General features: G+C 36.8%; 1 protein-coding gene across 3 annotated transcripts in view; it reads left to right on the forward strand.

The window, feature by feature from the left end:
• The window catches only part of FCHSD2 (FCH and double SH3 domains 2), a 170,564-nt gene that overhangs the window by 84,786 nt on the left and 66,609 nt on the right, over positions 1-19,169 (forward strand). For all 3 annotated transcript variants that reach the window (XM_081152977.1, XM_081152978.1, XM_081152976.1), the window contains exons 5-8: positions 1,353-1,497; positions 9,884-10,017; positions 13,937-13,991; positions 14,833-14,961. In XM_081152977.1, the coding sequence (XP_081009103.1) occupies positions 1,353-1,497; positions 9,884-10,017; positions 13,937-13,991; positions 14,833-14,961 (463 nt within the window). The remainder of the gene's footprint in view (positions 1-1,352; positions 1,498-9,883; positions 10,018-13,936; positions 13,992-14,832; positions 14,962-19,169) is intronic.

Here is a 19,169-nt window from a genome sequence, read left to right on the forward strand (position 1 = left end):
TTTATTGATTTCAGAGAGAGGAAGGGAGAAGGAAAGAGATAGAAACTTCAATGATGAGAGAGTCATTGATCAGCTGCCTCCTGCACGCCCCCTACTGGGGATCTAGCCCGCAACCCAGGCATGTGCCCTTACTGGGAATCGAACCGGGATCTCCTGGATCATAGGTTGATGTTCAATCACTGAGCTACGCCGGCTGGGCCAAAAACTAATTCTTTATACAAACTAATCATTTCCTTGGTTGAAAAATAGTTTCAAGTTTTTTGAGTTCTAAGTAGGATGAGGACCCAGCTAATTTTTCTTTGTTTTTACATTGTCATCCATTGACCCCCATCTAGCATTTTATGTAGCACATGGTCCTGTACATCACTATAGTAAAAACTCCATGTGACACAAGAAAGGAAATCTTAGATGAACATTATAATCTGTCAGTGCAGGTATCTCATTTTAAAAAACAAAGAACCATCTATTGTTGTGATAAGTTATAAAATATGTTTATAACTAGTGTAGGGGCATACTAGAACTGGCTAAGGCATTTAGCACAGCAGAAGAAAAAATTTGAAAAGGAAGTTGGCCACAAAAAAACCCACAGGTGAATAATTCTTTGACTTTACTAAGAGATTGCTGAGCACATTTTTCAAGCAAAGGTGATGGGATTTGCTTGGAATAACTCCAAACCACACTGTGTTGCTTGCTGGCTGAGCATTATTACAACAGAGAAATAGATGTAGAGCAATGATACCATAGACTTCTCTTGTCAGACAAATAGATTTTTCCAGCACATAAGCAGTTGTTCATGGTCCCCACCCCTACTCCAGCCACATCAGTTTGTGTAAGAGAGTAATACGATGTAGCTCAAATAGAATGCGCTTTAGAGGTACCCGACTTTAATCTGTATCAGTACTGCCACATTCTTGTGTGAGTTAATTCTCTAAATCACTCTGAGCCTCAGTTAATTCATCTATAAAATTAAGAAAATACCTTGTTGAAATAATGATACTTGATATTCATAATGATGACCCTAAGACAGTGAAAGGCCCAAACAGTCTGAATTGTTCACTGATTTTTATAGTGTTAGCTTTGTTTAGAATTTTAATCCTTGTATCACTTTACGACAGTAACCTAAATAGCTAATTAATCAAAACAGCCAATTGCTAAGCAATAGAAATAAAGTATATGCCATGTTTCTACTTACATATGCTAAAAAATATTGCTACCATAAACCAGTATAAATACACTTTTAACTATAAAGGCAATATTCATTCTATTTGTCAGTGTTAGCCTATGAGCAAAAGGTTAGCCAACTTTTTCTTTCTTTTCCCTACCTAATACTTTCTGTCCCTCTTTGAACTTAGGAGCATGTATCCTGTTTGGAAATCTTTTCTCGAGGGAACAATGCAGGTAGCCCAGTCTCGGATCAATATATGTGAAAATTATAAAAACTTCATTTCTGAGCCTGCAAGGACAGTGAGAAGCTTAAAAGAACAGCAACTAAAAAGGGTATTGTTTCTATTTGTTCTTTTCTTATATGCATTTTAATATCTCAGTGTTACATTTGCAATCCACAAGATTACATTAAATTGCATTTAATACTTGGAGCTTTTCTACTTGGTCACAAGTGATTCTGATTTCAACATGGGTTTTCTGATTACAACATGTGCTCTCTCTACTGTACTTTATTAATTGATTAATTTTCAACTTAGCTCAAGTAAATAGATATTAGTTTCACAATATTGGTATAATTTGGTGTATATTAAAATAGTTACAATGTTATTAATCATACTGAGTCTTAAAAAAATTCATCATAGCTTCAACTTGAGCCATTTTGCATAATGATTTAAAGGAAGTTGACACATTTTGACAGAATATAAAATCATTACCAAAAATGATGTATTCTAAAGTTTATTTATATAGGTTATGTAAAAGTAAAAGTTTTGAAATAGATCTTTATTTATGCAGAAATTAAAAATTCACAGAAAAATCATTATTAAATGTGATTTTTATGAAAAGTTTGCTATTGGAAGTAGGTGATTGAATTGTGTCATTTTTGGAAATAGAGTTACAAAAATAGAGATTATCATGACACCTAATAAGTAATTAAAATTTTCTTATGGAAGTATTAATACTTTAAAAAATATTAAGGTAATTATTTAAGAAAATAATATTTCAGAAGCCATCAGTATTTTTATTCTAATTGTCATTTGAATTTTTAGAACTTTTGTACAATCAAAAACCAAAAAAAACTAATCTTCCTTTTTGTCAAAGATGATTTTAGTAGCATAAAATTAATGTTAAGTGTATGTTGTGTTTATATAAGATTTTAATCTCTTTTGAGCACTCAGATAACATCAGTTGGTTTTAATGTACTTGTATTAAGAATGCTTTTGTTTTATCTTTGATCAAATACCGTTTTCAAAACACGTGGTGAATAAATTATATGACTACTGACCAAACAGTGCTTTCAATTTGGAAGAAAATATTTTGTGTGTGTATATATATCCGTCTATGCATGCTGAGAGAAGACAGAAAATTAATACTAGTGTAACTTCCTAACTGGAAATACCGAGTGTCAGGTAGCCAGTGCATTCACCAGATCTAACTGAACTACTGGAATGTTTCACATTTTTCACTATGAGTATTTTGAAAGAGTTTACCTTGTATACTTTTTTCTTCCATTGGTAGAGTAGTCTCTGACTTGAATTTAACCAACATTCCTGAGCAAAGAATGCTTGGTGAGATTTGACAAGCTCTTGTATTTGAATTAACTTGTTTTATATTATTGCCGATAATGATGTTTATGTTCCATCTAAACAGTTGTTAAACATTAGGTACATATTGGGCATAACTGTCAGGACTCCAAAATTACAAATGACACAAACCTACTTCAAACTGGTTTAAGCCAAGAAGAAAATGTATTAGCTTATAAATTTCAACATGGATGAAATCCAGGCAGCAGTGTATCCAGGTGCTCAAATGATATTAGAATTCAATTTTCCCCCCCAGCCATTAGCTCTGCTTTTTCCAATGGCTTCATTCTTTAGCAACTCTCCATATGGTGGCCCCCAAAGTACCAGATTTGCAAATCTTATAGCTAGCCATTCCATGTTTTTCATTTCCCCAGTACCAACAAAACTACCAGAATTTAAACTCATTGGATTATGTTGGGTGACAGCCTACCCACCCCAGTCAGGAGTTACAGTCCTCATGCAGACTACATGGAATAAAAATGGGGAAAGAGATTCTCCAAAGGAAAATGGAGATGGCTTCTCAAAGAAACAGCAAGCAGAAGCAACAGATGACCCCTGCAATTGGCTTCTCCAGTTGTACTTCCCAGACTTTATGACAGACTAACTCCATATAGGATCAACTAAATCATCTACGTATTCTTTTTCATTTTCTTTTCAGACTCTACCTCCTTTTGGAGGGTTTCTTCTGAATTACTCTTTTTAAAAAACATTTTATTGTGATAAGAACGCTTAACATGAGATCTACCCTCATAACAGATTTTTAAATGTACAATACAGTATTATCGTCTATAGACAGTGTCGTACAGGTGATCTCTAGAACTTACTCATTTTGTACAACTGAAATTTTATACCTGTTGTTTATTAGCAACTCCCTCTTTCCTCTTCCCCCAGCCCCTGCCAACCATTTTTCTCTTCTTTGCTTCCATAAGTTTGACTATTAGATACTTCATGTAGCCCAGCCGGGCATTTCTCAGCGGTTGAGCATCGACCTAGGATCCAGGAGATTGTGGTTCGATTCCCGGTCAGGGCACATGCCCGGGTTGCGGGCTCGATCCCCAGCCAGGGGCGTGCAGGAGGCAGCCGATCAGACTCTCTCATCATTGATGTTTCAACTCTCTCTCCCCCTCTCCCTTCCTCTCTCTGAAATCAATAAAGATACATTTTTAAAAAATAGATACTTCATGTATATGTATTTGTCCTTCTGTGACTGGCTCATTTTACAACATGTCTTCTAGGTTCCTCCGTGTTGCATATTGTAGGATTTTCTTTTTTTTAATCCTTACATAAGGATATTTTTTCCATTGCTTTTCAGAGGGAGTGGAAGGGGGAGAGAGAGAGAAGAGAGAAAGAAACATCAATGTGAGAGAGACACATCAATGGTTGCCTCCCACACATGCCTGGACCCAGGCCCGGTGATGGAGCCTGCAACTGAGATACGTGCCCTTGGCCAGAATTGAAACCGACACCCTTCAGTCCACGGGCCGATGCTCTAACCACTGAGCCAAACCGGCCAGGGTGGATTTTCTTCTTTTTTAAGGCTGAATAATATTTCATTGTATGTATATGCCACATTTTACGCATTCATGTGTTGATGGACATTTCGGTTGTTTCCATATTTTGGTTTTTGTGAATAGTGCTTCATTGAACATGGGGGTATCTAGTATCTCTTCTAGATCCTGATTTCAGTTCTTTTGGGTAAATACCCAGAATTGGGATTGCTGGATCATACGTTAGTTCCTTTTTTAATTTTTTGAGTAACTGCCGTACTGTTTTTTATATCAGCTGCACCATCTTGCATTCCTACCAACAGTACTCAAGGGTTCCAATTTCTCTACAACCTTGTCAACATTTACTGTCTTTTTGTATTATTTATTATTAATTTTTTTAGGGGGGGGTAGAGAGAAAGAAGAGAGAAACATCGATGTGAGACATATATTCATCAGTTGGCTTTCATATACACTCCAGCCAGGGATCGAACCTGCAACCTGGTTATGTACCCTGCCTGGAAATCGGACCTAAGACCTTCCAGTGCACTGGACAATGTTCCAACTGAGCACACTGGTCAGGGTGTCTTTTATTTTTTTAAATAATCATTCTAACAGGTGTGAGGTAGTATCTCATTGTGGTTTTAATTTACATTTTCATGATGATTAGTGATGTACAATCTTACAGTGTTATTATCAGTTTTCTTCACTATTAGCCTTTCAGCTACTTTTTTGTACTGGATTTCTTCAAGTTTCACCCCACATGTGCTATTTAGAAGTCAACTGATAACTCAGGGAGACAGCGTACAGATTTTTGGGTTGGCTTCTCTGTAGTACTCTAATTTCCAGATCTTAGCCCCTCAATTCCCAACTCTTTCAGCATTCTCAAGACTCCAACCTCTGTTTCCACTGTCTAGTAAGAATGCCACTTTCTGTTTATATACTATTCTTTGTGCCATAATTACCCAAACGCCCTAGGGAAAAAAGACAAATTGAATATAGAGCTTACCTAACTGTGCTTTCCTGGTTTTTAACCACCACACATAGATGTGGGACCAGTCCTTTTGACATCTCCACCCCTTCTACCAGTCTTGATGTGGCTTTTTCTTTATATCCTTAGATATAGGACTTCTGTTCAGCTAGATTTCAGGCATTCTGAATGATGGTGGTTCTGTAATTTAGTTGTAATTTTGATGTACTTGTAGGAGGTTCCCAGTACCATGTTTACCTCCGCCTCCATCTTGCCTGGAACTCCTTATATTTCTATACAACCTTTATGCTTATTTTTTTATTTCTGAGTGAATTTTTCACTTATTCTGCTTTATTTAATCATACCTCTGTTTAATCATACCACTAAATCTGCAATAAAAGTTAACTTCTTTTAAGTTACTTTCTTAGGGTAAATTTCCAAGATATGACTACTGGGTCAGAGAATCTACTAGTTTGTAGGACTTTGATGTATTGGTCCAAGTTACTTTTATTTTTATTCCTGCCTTCAGGTTATTAGCAAGTCTGTCCTATCTATCCATCTGTCTATCTCTCTGTACTATTTCTGTGTCATACTCAGAGATTATACTTTCAATTTCTTCACTAGGATCTGAATTATAATATCCAAGTTTGTCATTTTGTATGATCCCTTAGCCTTAATGTAAACTTATACACTCATTTCTGTGTCTGCTCAGTGCTGATAACTCTTGGAGAAGAGCTGGGCATATATCACACACCAAGGCTTTTCTTAACATGGGCATTAGTAAGCTGCTTTTTAAGTATATAAGTTAGTCCACCCCAGAAAAGTGTATTCCCACAGAAGAAACTTATTTTAAAAGTTGGAAGAAAAATCCTAGGTAATCTTTTCCTTTGCAAATAAAGTTTGATGACTTTTTAAAATAAATACTTTGGCATTTTGCTACATGGAGAGCACGTTCTTTTGAAGAAGAATTTTAATTACTCTGACGCGGAATAGTTCACTTGGGTGATGGAGAACATTTGGTTGTAGGTCACTGAATGCTAGGGAAGAAAGAATCACAGGAGATATCTTCAGTGTAAACATAGGCTGTCTCTAATAGTTTGATAAATAGTATCTTAGAAACTTATGCAAAGGGGGAAAAGCAATTAGGAATAGAATCAACCAGAGTTTTATAAGATTTTGTAGAATCTTTTTAAAGATATGAGCTATCACAAAATGCATCTGATTATGGTATATATGAAAAATAGCCTTTTATTTACTTTTAAAATTAAATTTATTGGGATGACATTGTTTAATAATATTTATGAAGTTTCAGGTGTATGTTTCTATAGTGCATCATCTGTATATTGCATTGTGTGCTCAGCACCCAAAGTCTAGTCTCCTTCCGTCACCATGTATCTGCCCCCCTTTGCCCTCTTCACCCACCTCCCACCCTCTTCCCCTCTGGTGACCACTATACTGTTGTCTGTCTGTGAGTTTGTTTTGTTTGTTCATTTGTTGCTTGCTTTTGTATCCCACATGTGAGTGAAATCACATGGTTCTTGTCCGTTTCTGTCTGACTTGTTTTGCTTAGCATGATACTCTCAAGTCCATCCATGTTGTCTCAGATGGCAACATTTCACCCTTTCCTATGGCTGAGTGCATCTCGTTACATGTGTACCACGTCCGGTTTGTCCAGTCATCCATCGAAGGACACTTAGGTTGTTTCCATGTGTTGGCTGCTGTGAATAATGCTGCATTGAACATAGGGGTACATATATCTTTACAAATAAACGTCTTCAAATTTTTCATAGATACCCAAAAGAGGGATTGCTGGGTCATATGGTAACTCTAATAGCCTTTTATAGATGAAAATGAATTAAGTAATCTCCATAAGGTGTTTGGCTACCCATGACTAAGGAGAGCTGCATTGTTCTTCAAAGGGTCAGGATGTAAGGAGTGAGTGGGTGTGTGTGTGTGTGTGTGTGTGTGTGTGTGTGTGCTCGCGCGTGCTCCTATGTGCTCGTGTACGTGTACCCGTGGTGTTCACTTTGTGTGAGTATACTGAGACCCTATCCAAATGGTTTCCAGTCCCGTGGAAAACTTTTGCCCTACTATGTTTAGTTTCCCCTCAAACTACTCAAATTAGCAGACCCTGTCTTTACATATGTATCACCACAAGACTCTTGGGCTTCCCTTCATTGATTAGTTTTTCTGAAGCCAAGCTTGTTTTGGATGAACATTATGGATATAGATGGCTTACACCTGATTCCTCTTTCAAATAATTGATCTAATTTTCCCATTAAACAAGTTGTATCTTCCAGACCATGCTCCATTTTGGGTTCTTAATATCTTAGTGTAGCCATGGAGCACTGTCTCAGCTCTTCACACCTGCAGATGTGGCGTTATTGGGATGTTTATCACTTCTCTATGGGATTGTCAGGTTGTCATGGTATTATTTATTAAATAAGAGGTTTGTATATGATAAGGACTATTAAAAATTAAGAAGAAAGGTTTTTCTGCAAGGTAAAAGCTTACTGTTTGTCTTTACAATGAAATATTATTCAGCCATAAAAAGAAATGAAGAATTAATACCTGATATAACAGATGAATCCTGACAATATTACACTAAGTGAAAGAAGTGAGACATAAAAGGCCACATTATATATAGACTCCATTTATATGATGTCCAGAAAAGGAAATTCATAGAGATAGAAAGTAGATTTGTGGTTGCCAGGGGCTATGGATAGGGGAAAGTGGGGGGTGGCTGCTAATGGGTATGGGGTTTCTTTTTTGGTCGATAAAAATGTTCTGGAATTAGATAGTGGTAATGGTTTTACATTCTTGTGACTGTATTAAAAAACACTGAATTGTACACTTGAAAAAGGTGAATTTTGTGTTAAGTGAATGATATGTCAATCTTTTTAAAGCTCACTATTTTAAGATAAAGTATCTCTTTAAAGATACTGTTATATTGTTTATACTTTAGAGATACTGTTTTTTTGAGACCTTAAAAACATGGTTATCACAAAACTGGAGTGCATACTGTAATGGGTTACATGGTAAATGATTGCATTACTTCCTCACTGTATGACTTTGGGTAAATTAACCTCTTCGAGTCTGTATCCTCGTCTTAAAATGGAACTAATAATATGAATACTTTTATCATAGTCATTTCAAGTACTAATTGTAATAATACCTATAAAGTGCTAGTAAGCACTGTGCCTGTGCGACGCCCACAGGGAATCTCCTTAAATGTAACTGAGCACTCAGACTCTCATGATTACCACAGGCCACATCTGGCATGAGGTTTACTTAGAAGGACATTAGGACAGGGAACACAGTTAACCAGCAGGGTGGCATCCAACATTAGTAGAATTAGTTCCTCCACCAGTGTATACCTCAGTCTACACAGCCAACTAGAGTTACTCTGATCCCCAGGTGACATGTCTGGAGTGAGGGAATGAGACTCACGTGTGCATGGGTAGCCACAGGCTCTAAAGGAGACTGAAATCTTTTATTACAGCTCTACAGATAGAGCTTCCAAGGTCCCTGTAAGGGACATGTTCAGACACAGGAATCACCGTAGTTTCATTTCCAGTTTCTCCCAATTGATGCAATTTACCAGTAAGGGTTCATAAGCATTTGACACTGTGTCTTCATCAGGTTTCCATTGAAACACAGACCTAAAGCTCTAGTTTTCATGCAGACAGGAAAGAGGTGGGGTTTTTTTAACCCTTTATTCACAGCCTGACAATTATTAAGTACTCAATAAATGCGCCCCTGGGAAACCTTCCAGATCTCTCACTTCTTATAAAGCAGTACCTTTCTTAACACCTAACAGTTTCTGGGAAAGCCTATCCGGTATGTCACATGGCTGAGTTTAAGTTTATTCATGCCTTATCCTTGCTCTCCTGATGTCTTTGCTCTACCCCACACTGCTCCGCCTGGCACAGTAGTCCCTCAACAGTGTCTCTTCCTGCTTTGCTAAGCCTTTGTCAGTCTCCACCAACCACTGACTATGCTGTTCTGGGGTCACAAGATTTTTGATGGGGGCTACCCTGAACTGACCTCAGGCTGTTGAAACTTTTCTGTGGTTTGTTTCAGATTAGGGAAAATTATTCCCCTTTGTGTATCCAAAAAGGGTCCCAAAGTAGTGTTACTTTGGCCCTAATGTATTACAAGAGTTTATTGTTTAAAATTTCTTGGAGTTATGTCTGTCCTTTCCAGAATGTACATGTGTATCCAAAAAGTTGAGGACAGTTTTGAATAGTAATTACTACAGTGGTACCCAGGTTTGTTTCTTCTCTCCTTTATCTTGGGTTTATCATGTCAGACTTCTCAGATTTCACTCCTAGAGGTGAATTCTTCCGTAGCCTTTGCACCATCGGTTCCCCAAACATACAGAGACTTTTTCAAGATTATGAAGAAACACAGAATTGCTTTATTCTTCTGCCTTAATTGTCATGATAGGCACCAACAGTAAGAGCATTTACATTGTTGCTCTGCTTATGCCTTACCTTAATATCAGTCATCAGCATTCAAGGGGTTTTTTTCTCAGAACAAAGTTGTTCAGCAAACTGTGGCACTGTATCATACATTACTTGATGGGTTTCCATTCTGAGGGCATAGTGCATAGTCCTAAGGACAAACTCATTTCTGTAAGCCTGAAAACTAAAATCATAATAATTGCACTTTGTATTTTACAGTGTGTGGACCAGTTGACAAAGATCCAAACTGAATTACAAGAGACAGTGAAAGATTTAGCTAAAGGCAAAAAGAAGTACTTTGAGACTGAACAGATGGCTCAAGCAGTGCGAGAAAAAGCTGACATCGAGGCAAAGTATGTTTTAGCATTTCTGAAAAAGTGATTATGCAAATAAGTGTTATTTTTGCCAATAATTTGTTTTCTGTTAATACTGGATATAGACTCATTCTTAGGTTATGTTGATTTCCCTGACCTATAAATGTTACGTACTTTAGATCAAAATTTTCTTTTATATTAGCTGATTTTATTTAAAATAATACAGCCAAATGAGAAGATTTAGTCAGTCAGTTTTTACATTAAATTGAATTCTCTGAAGAAGACAAATGAACATTGGATTGAAAGTTTAGCAAAAGTTAAGTTGCTGTAGTGTCTGAATATCAGAGTTTAAGAGCCTTGTTTTTCTCAAGCTAGACTCTGTAAGTCAATTGTAGTTGGAAATCCCTGGTCCTCAGCATGCCATTGAGACACCATGGACACATCACATAAACAAGGACACTGACCTCAGTGTAGGAACCCTGCGCCAGGCACAGTTTTTCTCTTATGTGAAATTCTAGTATATATATAGGGTGTCCCCCCCAAATGTATACACACAGTTTGAATAATAATAATTATAAAGGCGGTGTTTATTAAAATATGTTTCTTTTTCAAAATTAAGCTACCAGCTGTTAAAGTGTGTATACATTTTTTTATTTTTTGGAACACCCTGTACTTTTTTTTATGTCTGTCTGCTTTAGCAGCTGTGTGAATTTTACTTTGTATTTACAAATTCTTTATTTTGAGAATACTTAGGAAAAGAAGGAACTGATGATTGGTAATAAAAAGAGCTAATAAAGCAAGCAGTAGAGTAGAGATTTCTATAATGACAACTTGAGAAAAAATAAACTTGTGTTATAGGATGGGACTTTGAAGAGGTCTGTCAGGAGAGCTAAGACTCCCATTTAGTGAGCTCACTGATGCAAAATCTAGGAGTCTGAAATCAGAAAGGCTGTGAACAATTGTATAGACTAGCAAGGTGTGGGGGGTTTCTTCCCAATATGCTTTTTATCTGCAAGAAATTAAGAAATCTCCTAAGTATCTTATGAAAATTTAAGGACTCTTGGGAAGTTTATTTAGTACCAAGGGATGGTAATTGAATATTCATGAAGTATTTAGTGTTACTGGGAAATATATTTACTACTTACTGCTCCCTAATTTAGTTTATTGTCTTTACTATTTTATTTTTGTGAGCATACAATATTTCCTTTAGAGAGAATGAACCCATCTTCCCAGTAAAACCCAAAGTTTTTTAGATCAGGTAATCTCCATCAGGAATATCCCATTATGGTGGGTTTTAGGAACTTGTTTGTTAAAACTCTCGGGGATTCTAGAAGAGAGTGGACAGATTTGTAGAACATACAGAAATACCCACGTTAGCCAGGGCCTACAGGGTAAAAATGAGGCAGGGTTGTTCCTGTGAAGTGTGAATTTGACAGGGTCAAATTATCACAGATGCTGATCACAAGGAACTGTCTTCTATTATGGCCCAAATTCAAAGGGGATACAAGTTAGACATTTTAGCCTGGCCAGGCTTAGCTCAGTGGTTGAGCGTCAACCTAGGATCCAGGTGATCGGGGTTTGATTCCGGGTCAGGGCATATGCCCGGGTTGCGGGCTCGATCCTCTGTCAGGGGCATGCAGGAGGCAGCCGATCAGTGACTCTCTCATCATTGATGTTTCTATCTCTCTCTCTCCCTCTCCTTTACTCTCTCTGAAATCAATAAAGATATATTTTTAAGATATATTTTTTAAAACACTAAAAAAAAGTTAGACATTTTAATTCAGTGTGTAACTTTTCTGGAAAATTAGTTCAAGTACAGGGTAAGAAGTGCCTTTTCATCTTTGCTCACTCACTAATTGTTTATTGAATAATTTACTTTATATTGGGTGCTACGGGTACAGAGAGGAGTTAAGAGTAAGTTTTGTGCCCTGAAGAAATTTAAAGCCTAGAATTAAAGACAAATGTATTTAAAAGTGACTTTATGATTTGTTTATTCACAGTGAACTTAAGGAAATTAAGTGCCTGTAGTCACTTACCTAGTAACTGATTTATTTACAGTAGTTGTATGTTAATCCGTAAGCATGGAAAATATATTAATTTTGCCTAATGTAAAAGGAAACCTTTATAGAAGAAGGGATGTTTGGACAGCCTTGGGGAATGACTATGATTTTTCTAAGTAGAGATGAGAAGGAAGATCAGGAAAGGGGACATGAAAACCGGACTACCTACAGTTTTGCTAGATGATTTGACCAAGGGTGAGATGTATACGTTAGGAGAGATGTGTACTTAGAAGGAACAGGGATATACCATTTGAAGGCAAAGATGCGTTCCATTTGGGATATGAAGGCTCTACAAAACCCATGGACACTGGTGTGAATGTATTTGGTAGGGAGTCATACAGCTCATTCTCAAGGGAGAATCTGGGCCCAGTGGTCTCACTTTGGGGGTTAATTGCCTTTCAGATGATAGGTTATAGAGATGAAATCATATATAAAATAAGATGGGAGGTTGAATTTGGAACCCTACATAATATTAACATTTGGAAGGTGGTTGAGGAAGAGTTCATTATTTGTATATATCTTATTCTAGATAATAATCTTTGAGGACAGGGACTGTATTATTCTATCCATTACTAATACCTACTTTAGTACTGCACAAGAATTATATGAGGATTCACAAATGAAGCAGAAGCCAGAAACTTAAAACCTTATATTGGAAAATCCAGGTGCAGCTCAGACTATTTGGATAATGGCTACAAAAAAGGAGAATTGAGAACACCCCCAAACAGTCTTTCTTAACCCAGAACAGACCCTATCAAATTTTAAAGTCTGTGGCCTTTGCTTTTCTAGATCAAAGTGAATACGAATCTAATTAATAAAAACAAAAACCCCATGAAGTATGACTATGAGCAAGGTAGAAAACAGCAGGAATATCTCAGATCCCCGATTTTTTTAACAGTGGGGAGGTAATTGGGATGCATATGTGTACATCCTGAATGTTTCTCTCGTTAGAAAGGTGAGAGGCTGGTTTTGCTATCCTCACATTTGTTCTGCAGACTGCCTTACTCTGTGGTCTGCGACTTTACTTCATATTATGGCATAGCTGCCAGCACATGCGTTGAATTCTCTTCTCCCATGGCAACCACCATGACACTGCAGTCAAGACAAACATTGCAGAGTCAAAATTCACAGGTCGCGGGAGTGTTGATTGTTCCCTAGCAGTTGTCTGTTGACTTTCTTCTTATGGTTATCTCTGGTTGTTTGGGTAAAGCCAACATATTTTTACTACTGATTGTTAGATTATGGTTCCCCTCCCATACTGAAAGGGAAATATCAGACCAGATTGGGAGAAAATAAAGTAGAACAAAATCATATAGGCCAGAGAGTTGAGGGACTTTCTCGTTGTGTTCCAAATACTATATTCAGAGTGGAGAGGGCACACAGGCAGGCACCCAAACAAGAACTTTTAATGGGAGAAATAATGGAATTAAGGACTTTCTAGAGCCTGGTCAGTATCATATTGTAGATTGCACACTGGCATTGTTGCAACCACTGCCCTAAAAGCCTGCTAATCTTTGCCTCCATAGGTTGGTCATCCAAGGGCTTTAAGCTTCCTTGCAGGAACTAAAGTGGGTATAATTGTATGATATGGGAATAACCTATAGTTTGATGACTCTTGTTTATCATCAAATACCAATATATTGGATTTGTCTAACTGATTTTTTTGTCATTCAGGATATTTTTATTATATTAATCTCAATATTTCCTCTCTCATCATCATATTACATTCTTCCTGTAGGAAAATAATCATTGATCTTGGTTTTCCATTTTTTTAGTTCTCCTTTAGAATAGTGTTGTGGAAAAGGGTAACTTTAGGAAAAATTAGTAATTATAACATTTAATCATCTTATGATATAATTTGATAGTTTGATTAACCATACCTTTCTATTTTATGACAGATCTAAACTTAGTCTTTTTCAGTCAAGAATCAGTTTACAGAAGGCAAGTGTAAAGGTGAGTTTTTGAAAACTATGTTTCACAATTGAGAAACCTTATCTTCAAAAAAAAATAAAAGAATTGGGTCTTTTGATGGTGGAGGTCAATTATTTTCAACTAATTTAAAAAAGCATTTTAAAGTCATTAACTTAGGGAAGAACTTTCCTTCCCAGTTCTTTGGGGGGTTGCGGCAGGGGAGTTCACCCAGGTGTCAATGGTTTGGACAGTGCTTGCTTCTCAAGATTGCTTTATAGATAGGATTCTGTACTTGATCTGCTTAATCCATGGGCTTTAGAAAGCCCTATAAAATTCACTTCGTTGAGATTTACACCATGAGCAGAAATTCTGGGCCAGCTACAAGTGGTTTTTTCCTGTGAGACTCTCAGGCATGAAGTACCTGATATGGTAAGCTTAGTGGCCTGGCTTTGGCTGCCAGGTTCCCAACGAGCATGCAGTTCTTTTGGCATGTTAGTAGTATTGAATTTTTTAAAACCATTTTCTAGCTCCAACAGGTTTGAAGATGAGGATAAGGTACTTAATTTGGGAACTTTTATTTTTCCATTTGGATAAAATGAACAAAATACTTTGAAGTTCTCTAAAAATCTTTGGAAGTATGTAAGTGTAAATAACAAATATTTGAAAACTCTCTTGCCATGTATAACAGTTCTAGTCACTGTTTATTTAATTCCTCAATAGTGTTAAATGCATAAATAGTTTTATATGCATAGAAATGTTTCTCAACGTGCTTACCTTTACTCTTATTGAGGAGCCATTAATTGCCAACGAAGAGAGATATTCTCATATGTTTTGCAGTGTAATATCAGTTTGCACTGATTTTTTTTCTTTTATTATGTTTTAGTTAAAAGCCCGGCGATCTGAATGTAATTCCAAAGCTACCCACGCAAGGAATGATTATCTTCTTACATTAGCAGCAGCAAATGCGCATCAGGATCGCTACTATCAAACAGATTTAGTTAACATTATGAAGGTAACACAGTCTTAATATCTGTGGTAATTTTGTTTCATTAAAGATAAAAATAACTGATGAATTTGATGTTTAGTACATGGGATTGAGTCTGTAGAAGAGCATCCAGGCTACTTTGCATTTTGTTGGAATATACTTAGTATTGTTTGGGTAACCTCCGTTTCAGGTAATTCTGAATTAAGTTTTAGTGTAAGAAAATATTTAAAGCCAAATCACAGTAAAGGATCGTATTATTCCCTAGCAGTGGCAGGTATTTACTGTATAGGGGTTATTAACATACAAGATAAGATTATTTTTTAAAAGCTTATATTTTTAAAAATTCTATAACTTTTCATTGATAGGTAAACTTGAACATTAATATTTTACGATTTGAGCCCAGCCGGCGTGGCTCAGCGGTTGAACATAGACCTATGATCCAGGAAATAGAGGTTTGATTCCTGGTCAGGGCACATATGCAGGTTGCAGGCTCGAACCCCAGTAGGGGGCATATATATATATTATGATTTGAGGTGCCTATGGAAAAACAAGAAAAAATGTCTAGTAGTTACGTTACAATACCTCTTCCCTGGGTATCACTCTGAAATGTAGACTGATTGGATTACAGTTTCTTGTATGCCCACACTCGATCTTGGTCTTTCCTTTTTATATACTATATGTATCTTTGACTTTCACTGTCATTAAGCAAAGAGGGTGGAAGAGACGAAAACCTTTTTAACCTGCTGCTGGGTTTCCCCTTGTTGCTGGTGGACAAGTTCTGCTTTGAATGACATCTCATTCTCTTGTCTTTTCAAGAACCGAAACATTTACTTATTCATTCTCTCATATTTTCAGTCCATTCCTCTCAAGTGCATTGTACTTAATGACTATCAAATACATCACTTTTATTGAATTGCTTGCTTTATGAATCAGAGGTGTTGGGAATGGGCATGCAACAGGAGTGGGCGCTCTTTTTCTTACAGTGGCTCTGGGACAGACAAACTCTGTCCAGAAACCATAAGTTCTTTCCTTGAAAGTAGAGACAGAACATTTCATGGGACCTTCAGGGAAAAATGGGAATGGTAGAGGGAGTCAAACTGGACTAAGAAGTATCCCATTGGAGATTTTTGTATTTCCTTTTTGTCCACTGTCTGAAATACCCTTTTCCTAGCTTCTATCCTGTTCTGACTTCTGCTGGTTAGAATACAGGTGGCGAGAGAGACGAGGGATTGTTTTGAACTTTGCATATTATTTTCCAATAAAATGTTGAACCTAGAGGTTTAGACATTTTAGTATCTTATTGGCTGTTTTAGTATCTTATATAGTGCTTTAGACTTACAAGAACCAACTGGCGACTTGGCCTTCCATTATAACACAGTTTCAAACAACCCGTTTATTAAAGATTTTTAGTACAGGTTTCACTTAAGATTGTGATTTCCTATATCCTTTTACTATTAAATCAAAGTTGTTAACTATATATTTTTCTTCTTTGAATACTTTAAAGTGACCATTATATTACTTAAGCAAAAAACAAAATCTTAATTTTTTAAAAATTGAATGTACAGGCAAAAACACACACACTATGTATGGCCTTTGATAAACCAGGAAAGGTACAGTATTATTTTAGGGACCTGCTCTCTGCCCCCCAAAAAAGAAGTTAATGAGCCTGGTCTGCTCTTATGCATGTATTTGATCAACATTTGGGTAGGTCATGCTTCAGAGTACTCATTTCATGAAATATAGGGTACAAATGATAAAAATAGAGGCAGGAGTTCTTATTCCTAAAAAATAAAGTGTGTCTTAATTTTCATGTTGTGCATGTTAATTCATTTTCTTTCTTTGCTAATTCTATAGTCTACAGTATTGGAAAACTCCCATTAATCATGCTGTTAGCTACTTAGTAAGTTTCTATCATTGAATTGACAATGGAGTGGCTGGCCCTTTAGTGCCTTTCTTGGAAATCTCTAGTTTTTGAATTGTTGCTAAGGTTATAATGCCCTAGCTAGAATCTTTTTTTTTTAAATCCTCACACAAGGATATTTTGTTTTCCCCATTGCTTTTCAGAGAGAGTGGAAGGCGGGGGAGAGAGAGGGGCATCCATTGCCTCCTGCATGTGCCCCTACCGGGGCCAGGGATTGAGCCTGCAACCAAGGCACGTGCCCTTGGCTAGAATTGAACCCGGGACCCTTCAGTCCCCGGGGCCGATGCTCTAACCACTGGGCAAAACCAGCTAGGGTGCTAGAATCTTTTAAAAAAATTATGTGAATAGCTTGGAAGCCCAAGATTTGATTCATTGATTTAATCATACACATTTAATAGTCACTTGTAGTGTGGTAGTTACTGGGCTAGACTTTGGGAAGAAGCAAAGATGAGGAAGACATTCCTTATCCTCAAAGAGCTCAATCTGGTGAGAGAGAGAAATGATTGCAAATCAGAATAATCAAATCACTTACTGCTAGAGGACCATGGTTAGTAATAATAATAGCTTTTTTATATATATATATAATGCTTGCTATCACCCTGGAATTATCCTAATCACTTTAGGCATATTATCCTTTTCTCGTTTTCCTGATTAGAGTTCATAGTTCATTATTTAAATAACACTCTAGCCTATAAGTGAAATGAAATGAAATCCCAACTCTGGATGAACTCAGATAACCCCTTTTTCTGTATCTGCATCTAAGTAGCCAAATACTACTGAAGAAAATCTTTCTTTCTTTTTTTTTTTTTACCAATTACAGTACTTTTTTCCTTTTTTTAAAATCTTTATTGTTGAAAATATTACAGATGTCCCCTTTTTACCCCCATTGATCCCTTCCATCCCGCATCCACCCCACCCCCAGGCCTTCCCCATACCAACGTCTGTGTCCTTGGGTTATGCTTATAAACATATCAGTTCTTTGATTAACCTCCCCATCCGCTTTCCCATCCCCACCTTCCCTCTGAGATCCTTCAGTCTGTTCCATGCTTCTGTGTCTCTGTATCTATTTTGTTCATCAGTTTATTTTGTTTATTACATTCCACATATGAGTGAGATCATGTGATGTTTGTCTTTCTCTGGCTGGCTTATTTCGCTTAGCATAACACTCTCCAGTTCCCTCCATGTTGCCCCAAAGGGTAAGAGATCCTTCTTTTTGACAGCTGCATAGTATTCCATGGTGTAAATGTCCCACAGCTTTTTTATCCACTCATCTACTGATGGGCACTTGGGCTGTTTCCAGATCTTAGCTATTATAAATTACGCTTCTATGAACATAGGGGTGCATAAGTTCTTTCTGATTGGTGTTTTGGGTTTCTTAGGATATATTCCTAGAAGTGGTATCACTGGGTCAAATGGTGGGTCAATTTTAAATTTTTTTAGGATCCTCCATACTGCTTTCCACAGTGATTGCACTAAGTCTGAATTCCCACCATCAGTGTACTAGGGTTCCCTTTTCTCTGCACCCTCACCAGCCAGCACTTATTCGTTGATTTGTTGATGGCAGCCATTCTGACAGGTGTGAGGTGATACATCATTGTGGTTTTAATTTGCATCTCTGATGATTCGTGACTTTGAGCATTTTTTCACATGTCTGTTGGCCATCTGTATGTCCTCTGTGGAGAAGTGTCTATTTAGGTCCTTTGCCCATTTTTAATTGGATTGTTTGTCTTCCTTTTGTTAAGTTGTATGAGTTTCTTATATATTTTGGATATTAACCCTTTATCAGATGTGTCATTGGCAAATATGTTTTCCCATACAGTGGGCTTCCTTTTCAATTTGTTGATGGTTTCTTTTGCTGTGCAGAAGCTTTTTATTTTGGTGTAGTCCCATTTGTTTATTTTCTCCTTTGTTTTCTTGCCCTAGAAGATGTATCAGCAAACATATTGCTATGAGAGATGTCTGAGATTTTGCTGCCTCTGTTTTCTTCTTGGATTTTTATGGTTTCATGTCTTACATTTAAGTCTTTTATCCATTTTGAGTTTATTTTTGTATATGGTTGAAGAAAATCTTTCAGCAGCAAAGGCATGATCTAAATTAATGTGGAACCCTTTTCAAATGGACCCTTAACCCTGCTCAGATTTCCTTCTGTATTTCCCTGGTTAACTTTCCCTCCTATTTTTAACAATTTTTTCAACTTTTTTCCTTCTCCACAAACCTCAAACGTACCCTTTTTCTTTCACATTTAGCAAGTGGTCTGTCTTCCTAATTTACAGAGAAAACAGATGGCATTAAAAGGAAATTCCATTATTGTCTC

The sequence above is a fragment of the Miniopterus schreibersii genome (assembly GCF_964146895.1).
Source record: "Miniopterus schreibersii genome assembly, chromosome: 12".
NCBI classification, from domain to species: Eukaryota; Metazoa; Chordata; class Mammalia; order Chiroptera; family Miniopteridae; genus Miniopterus; species Miniopterus schreibersii.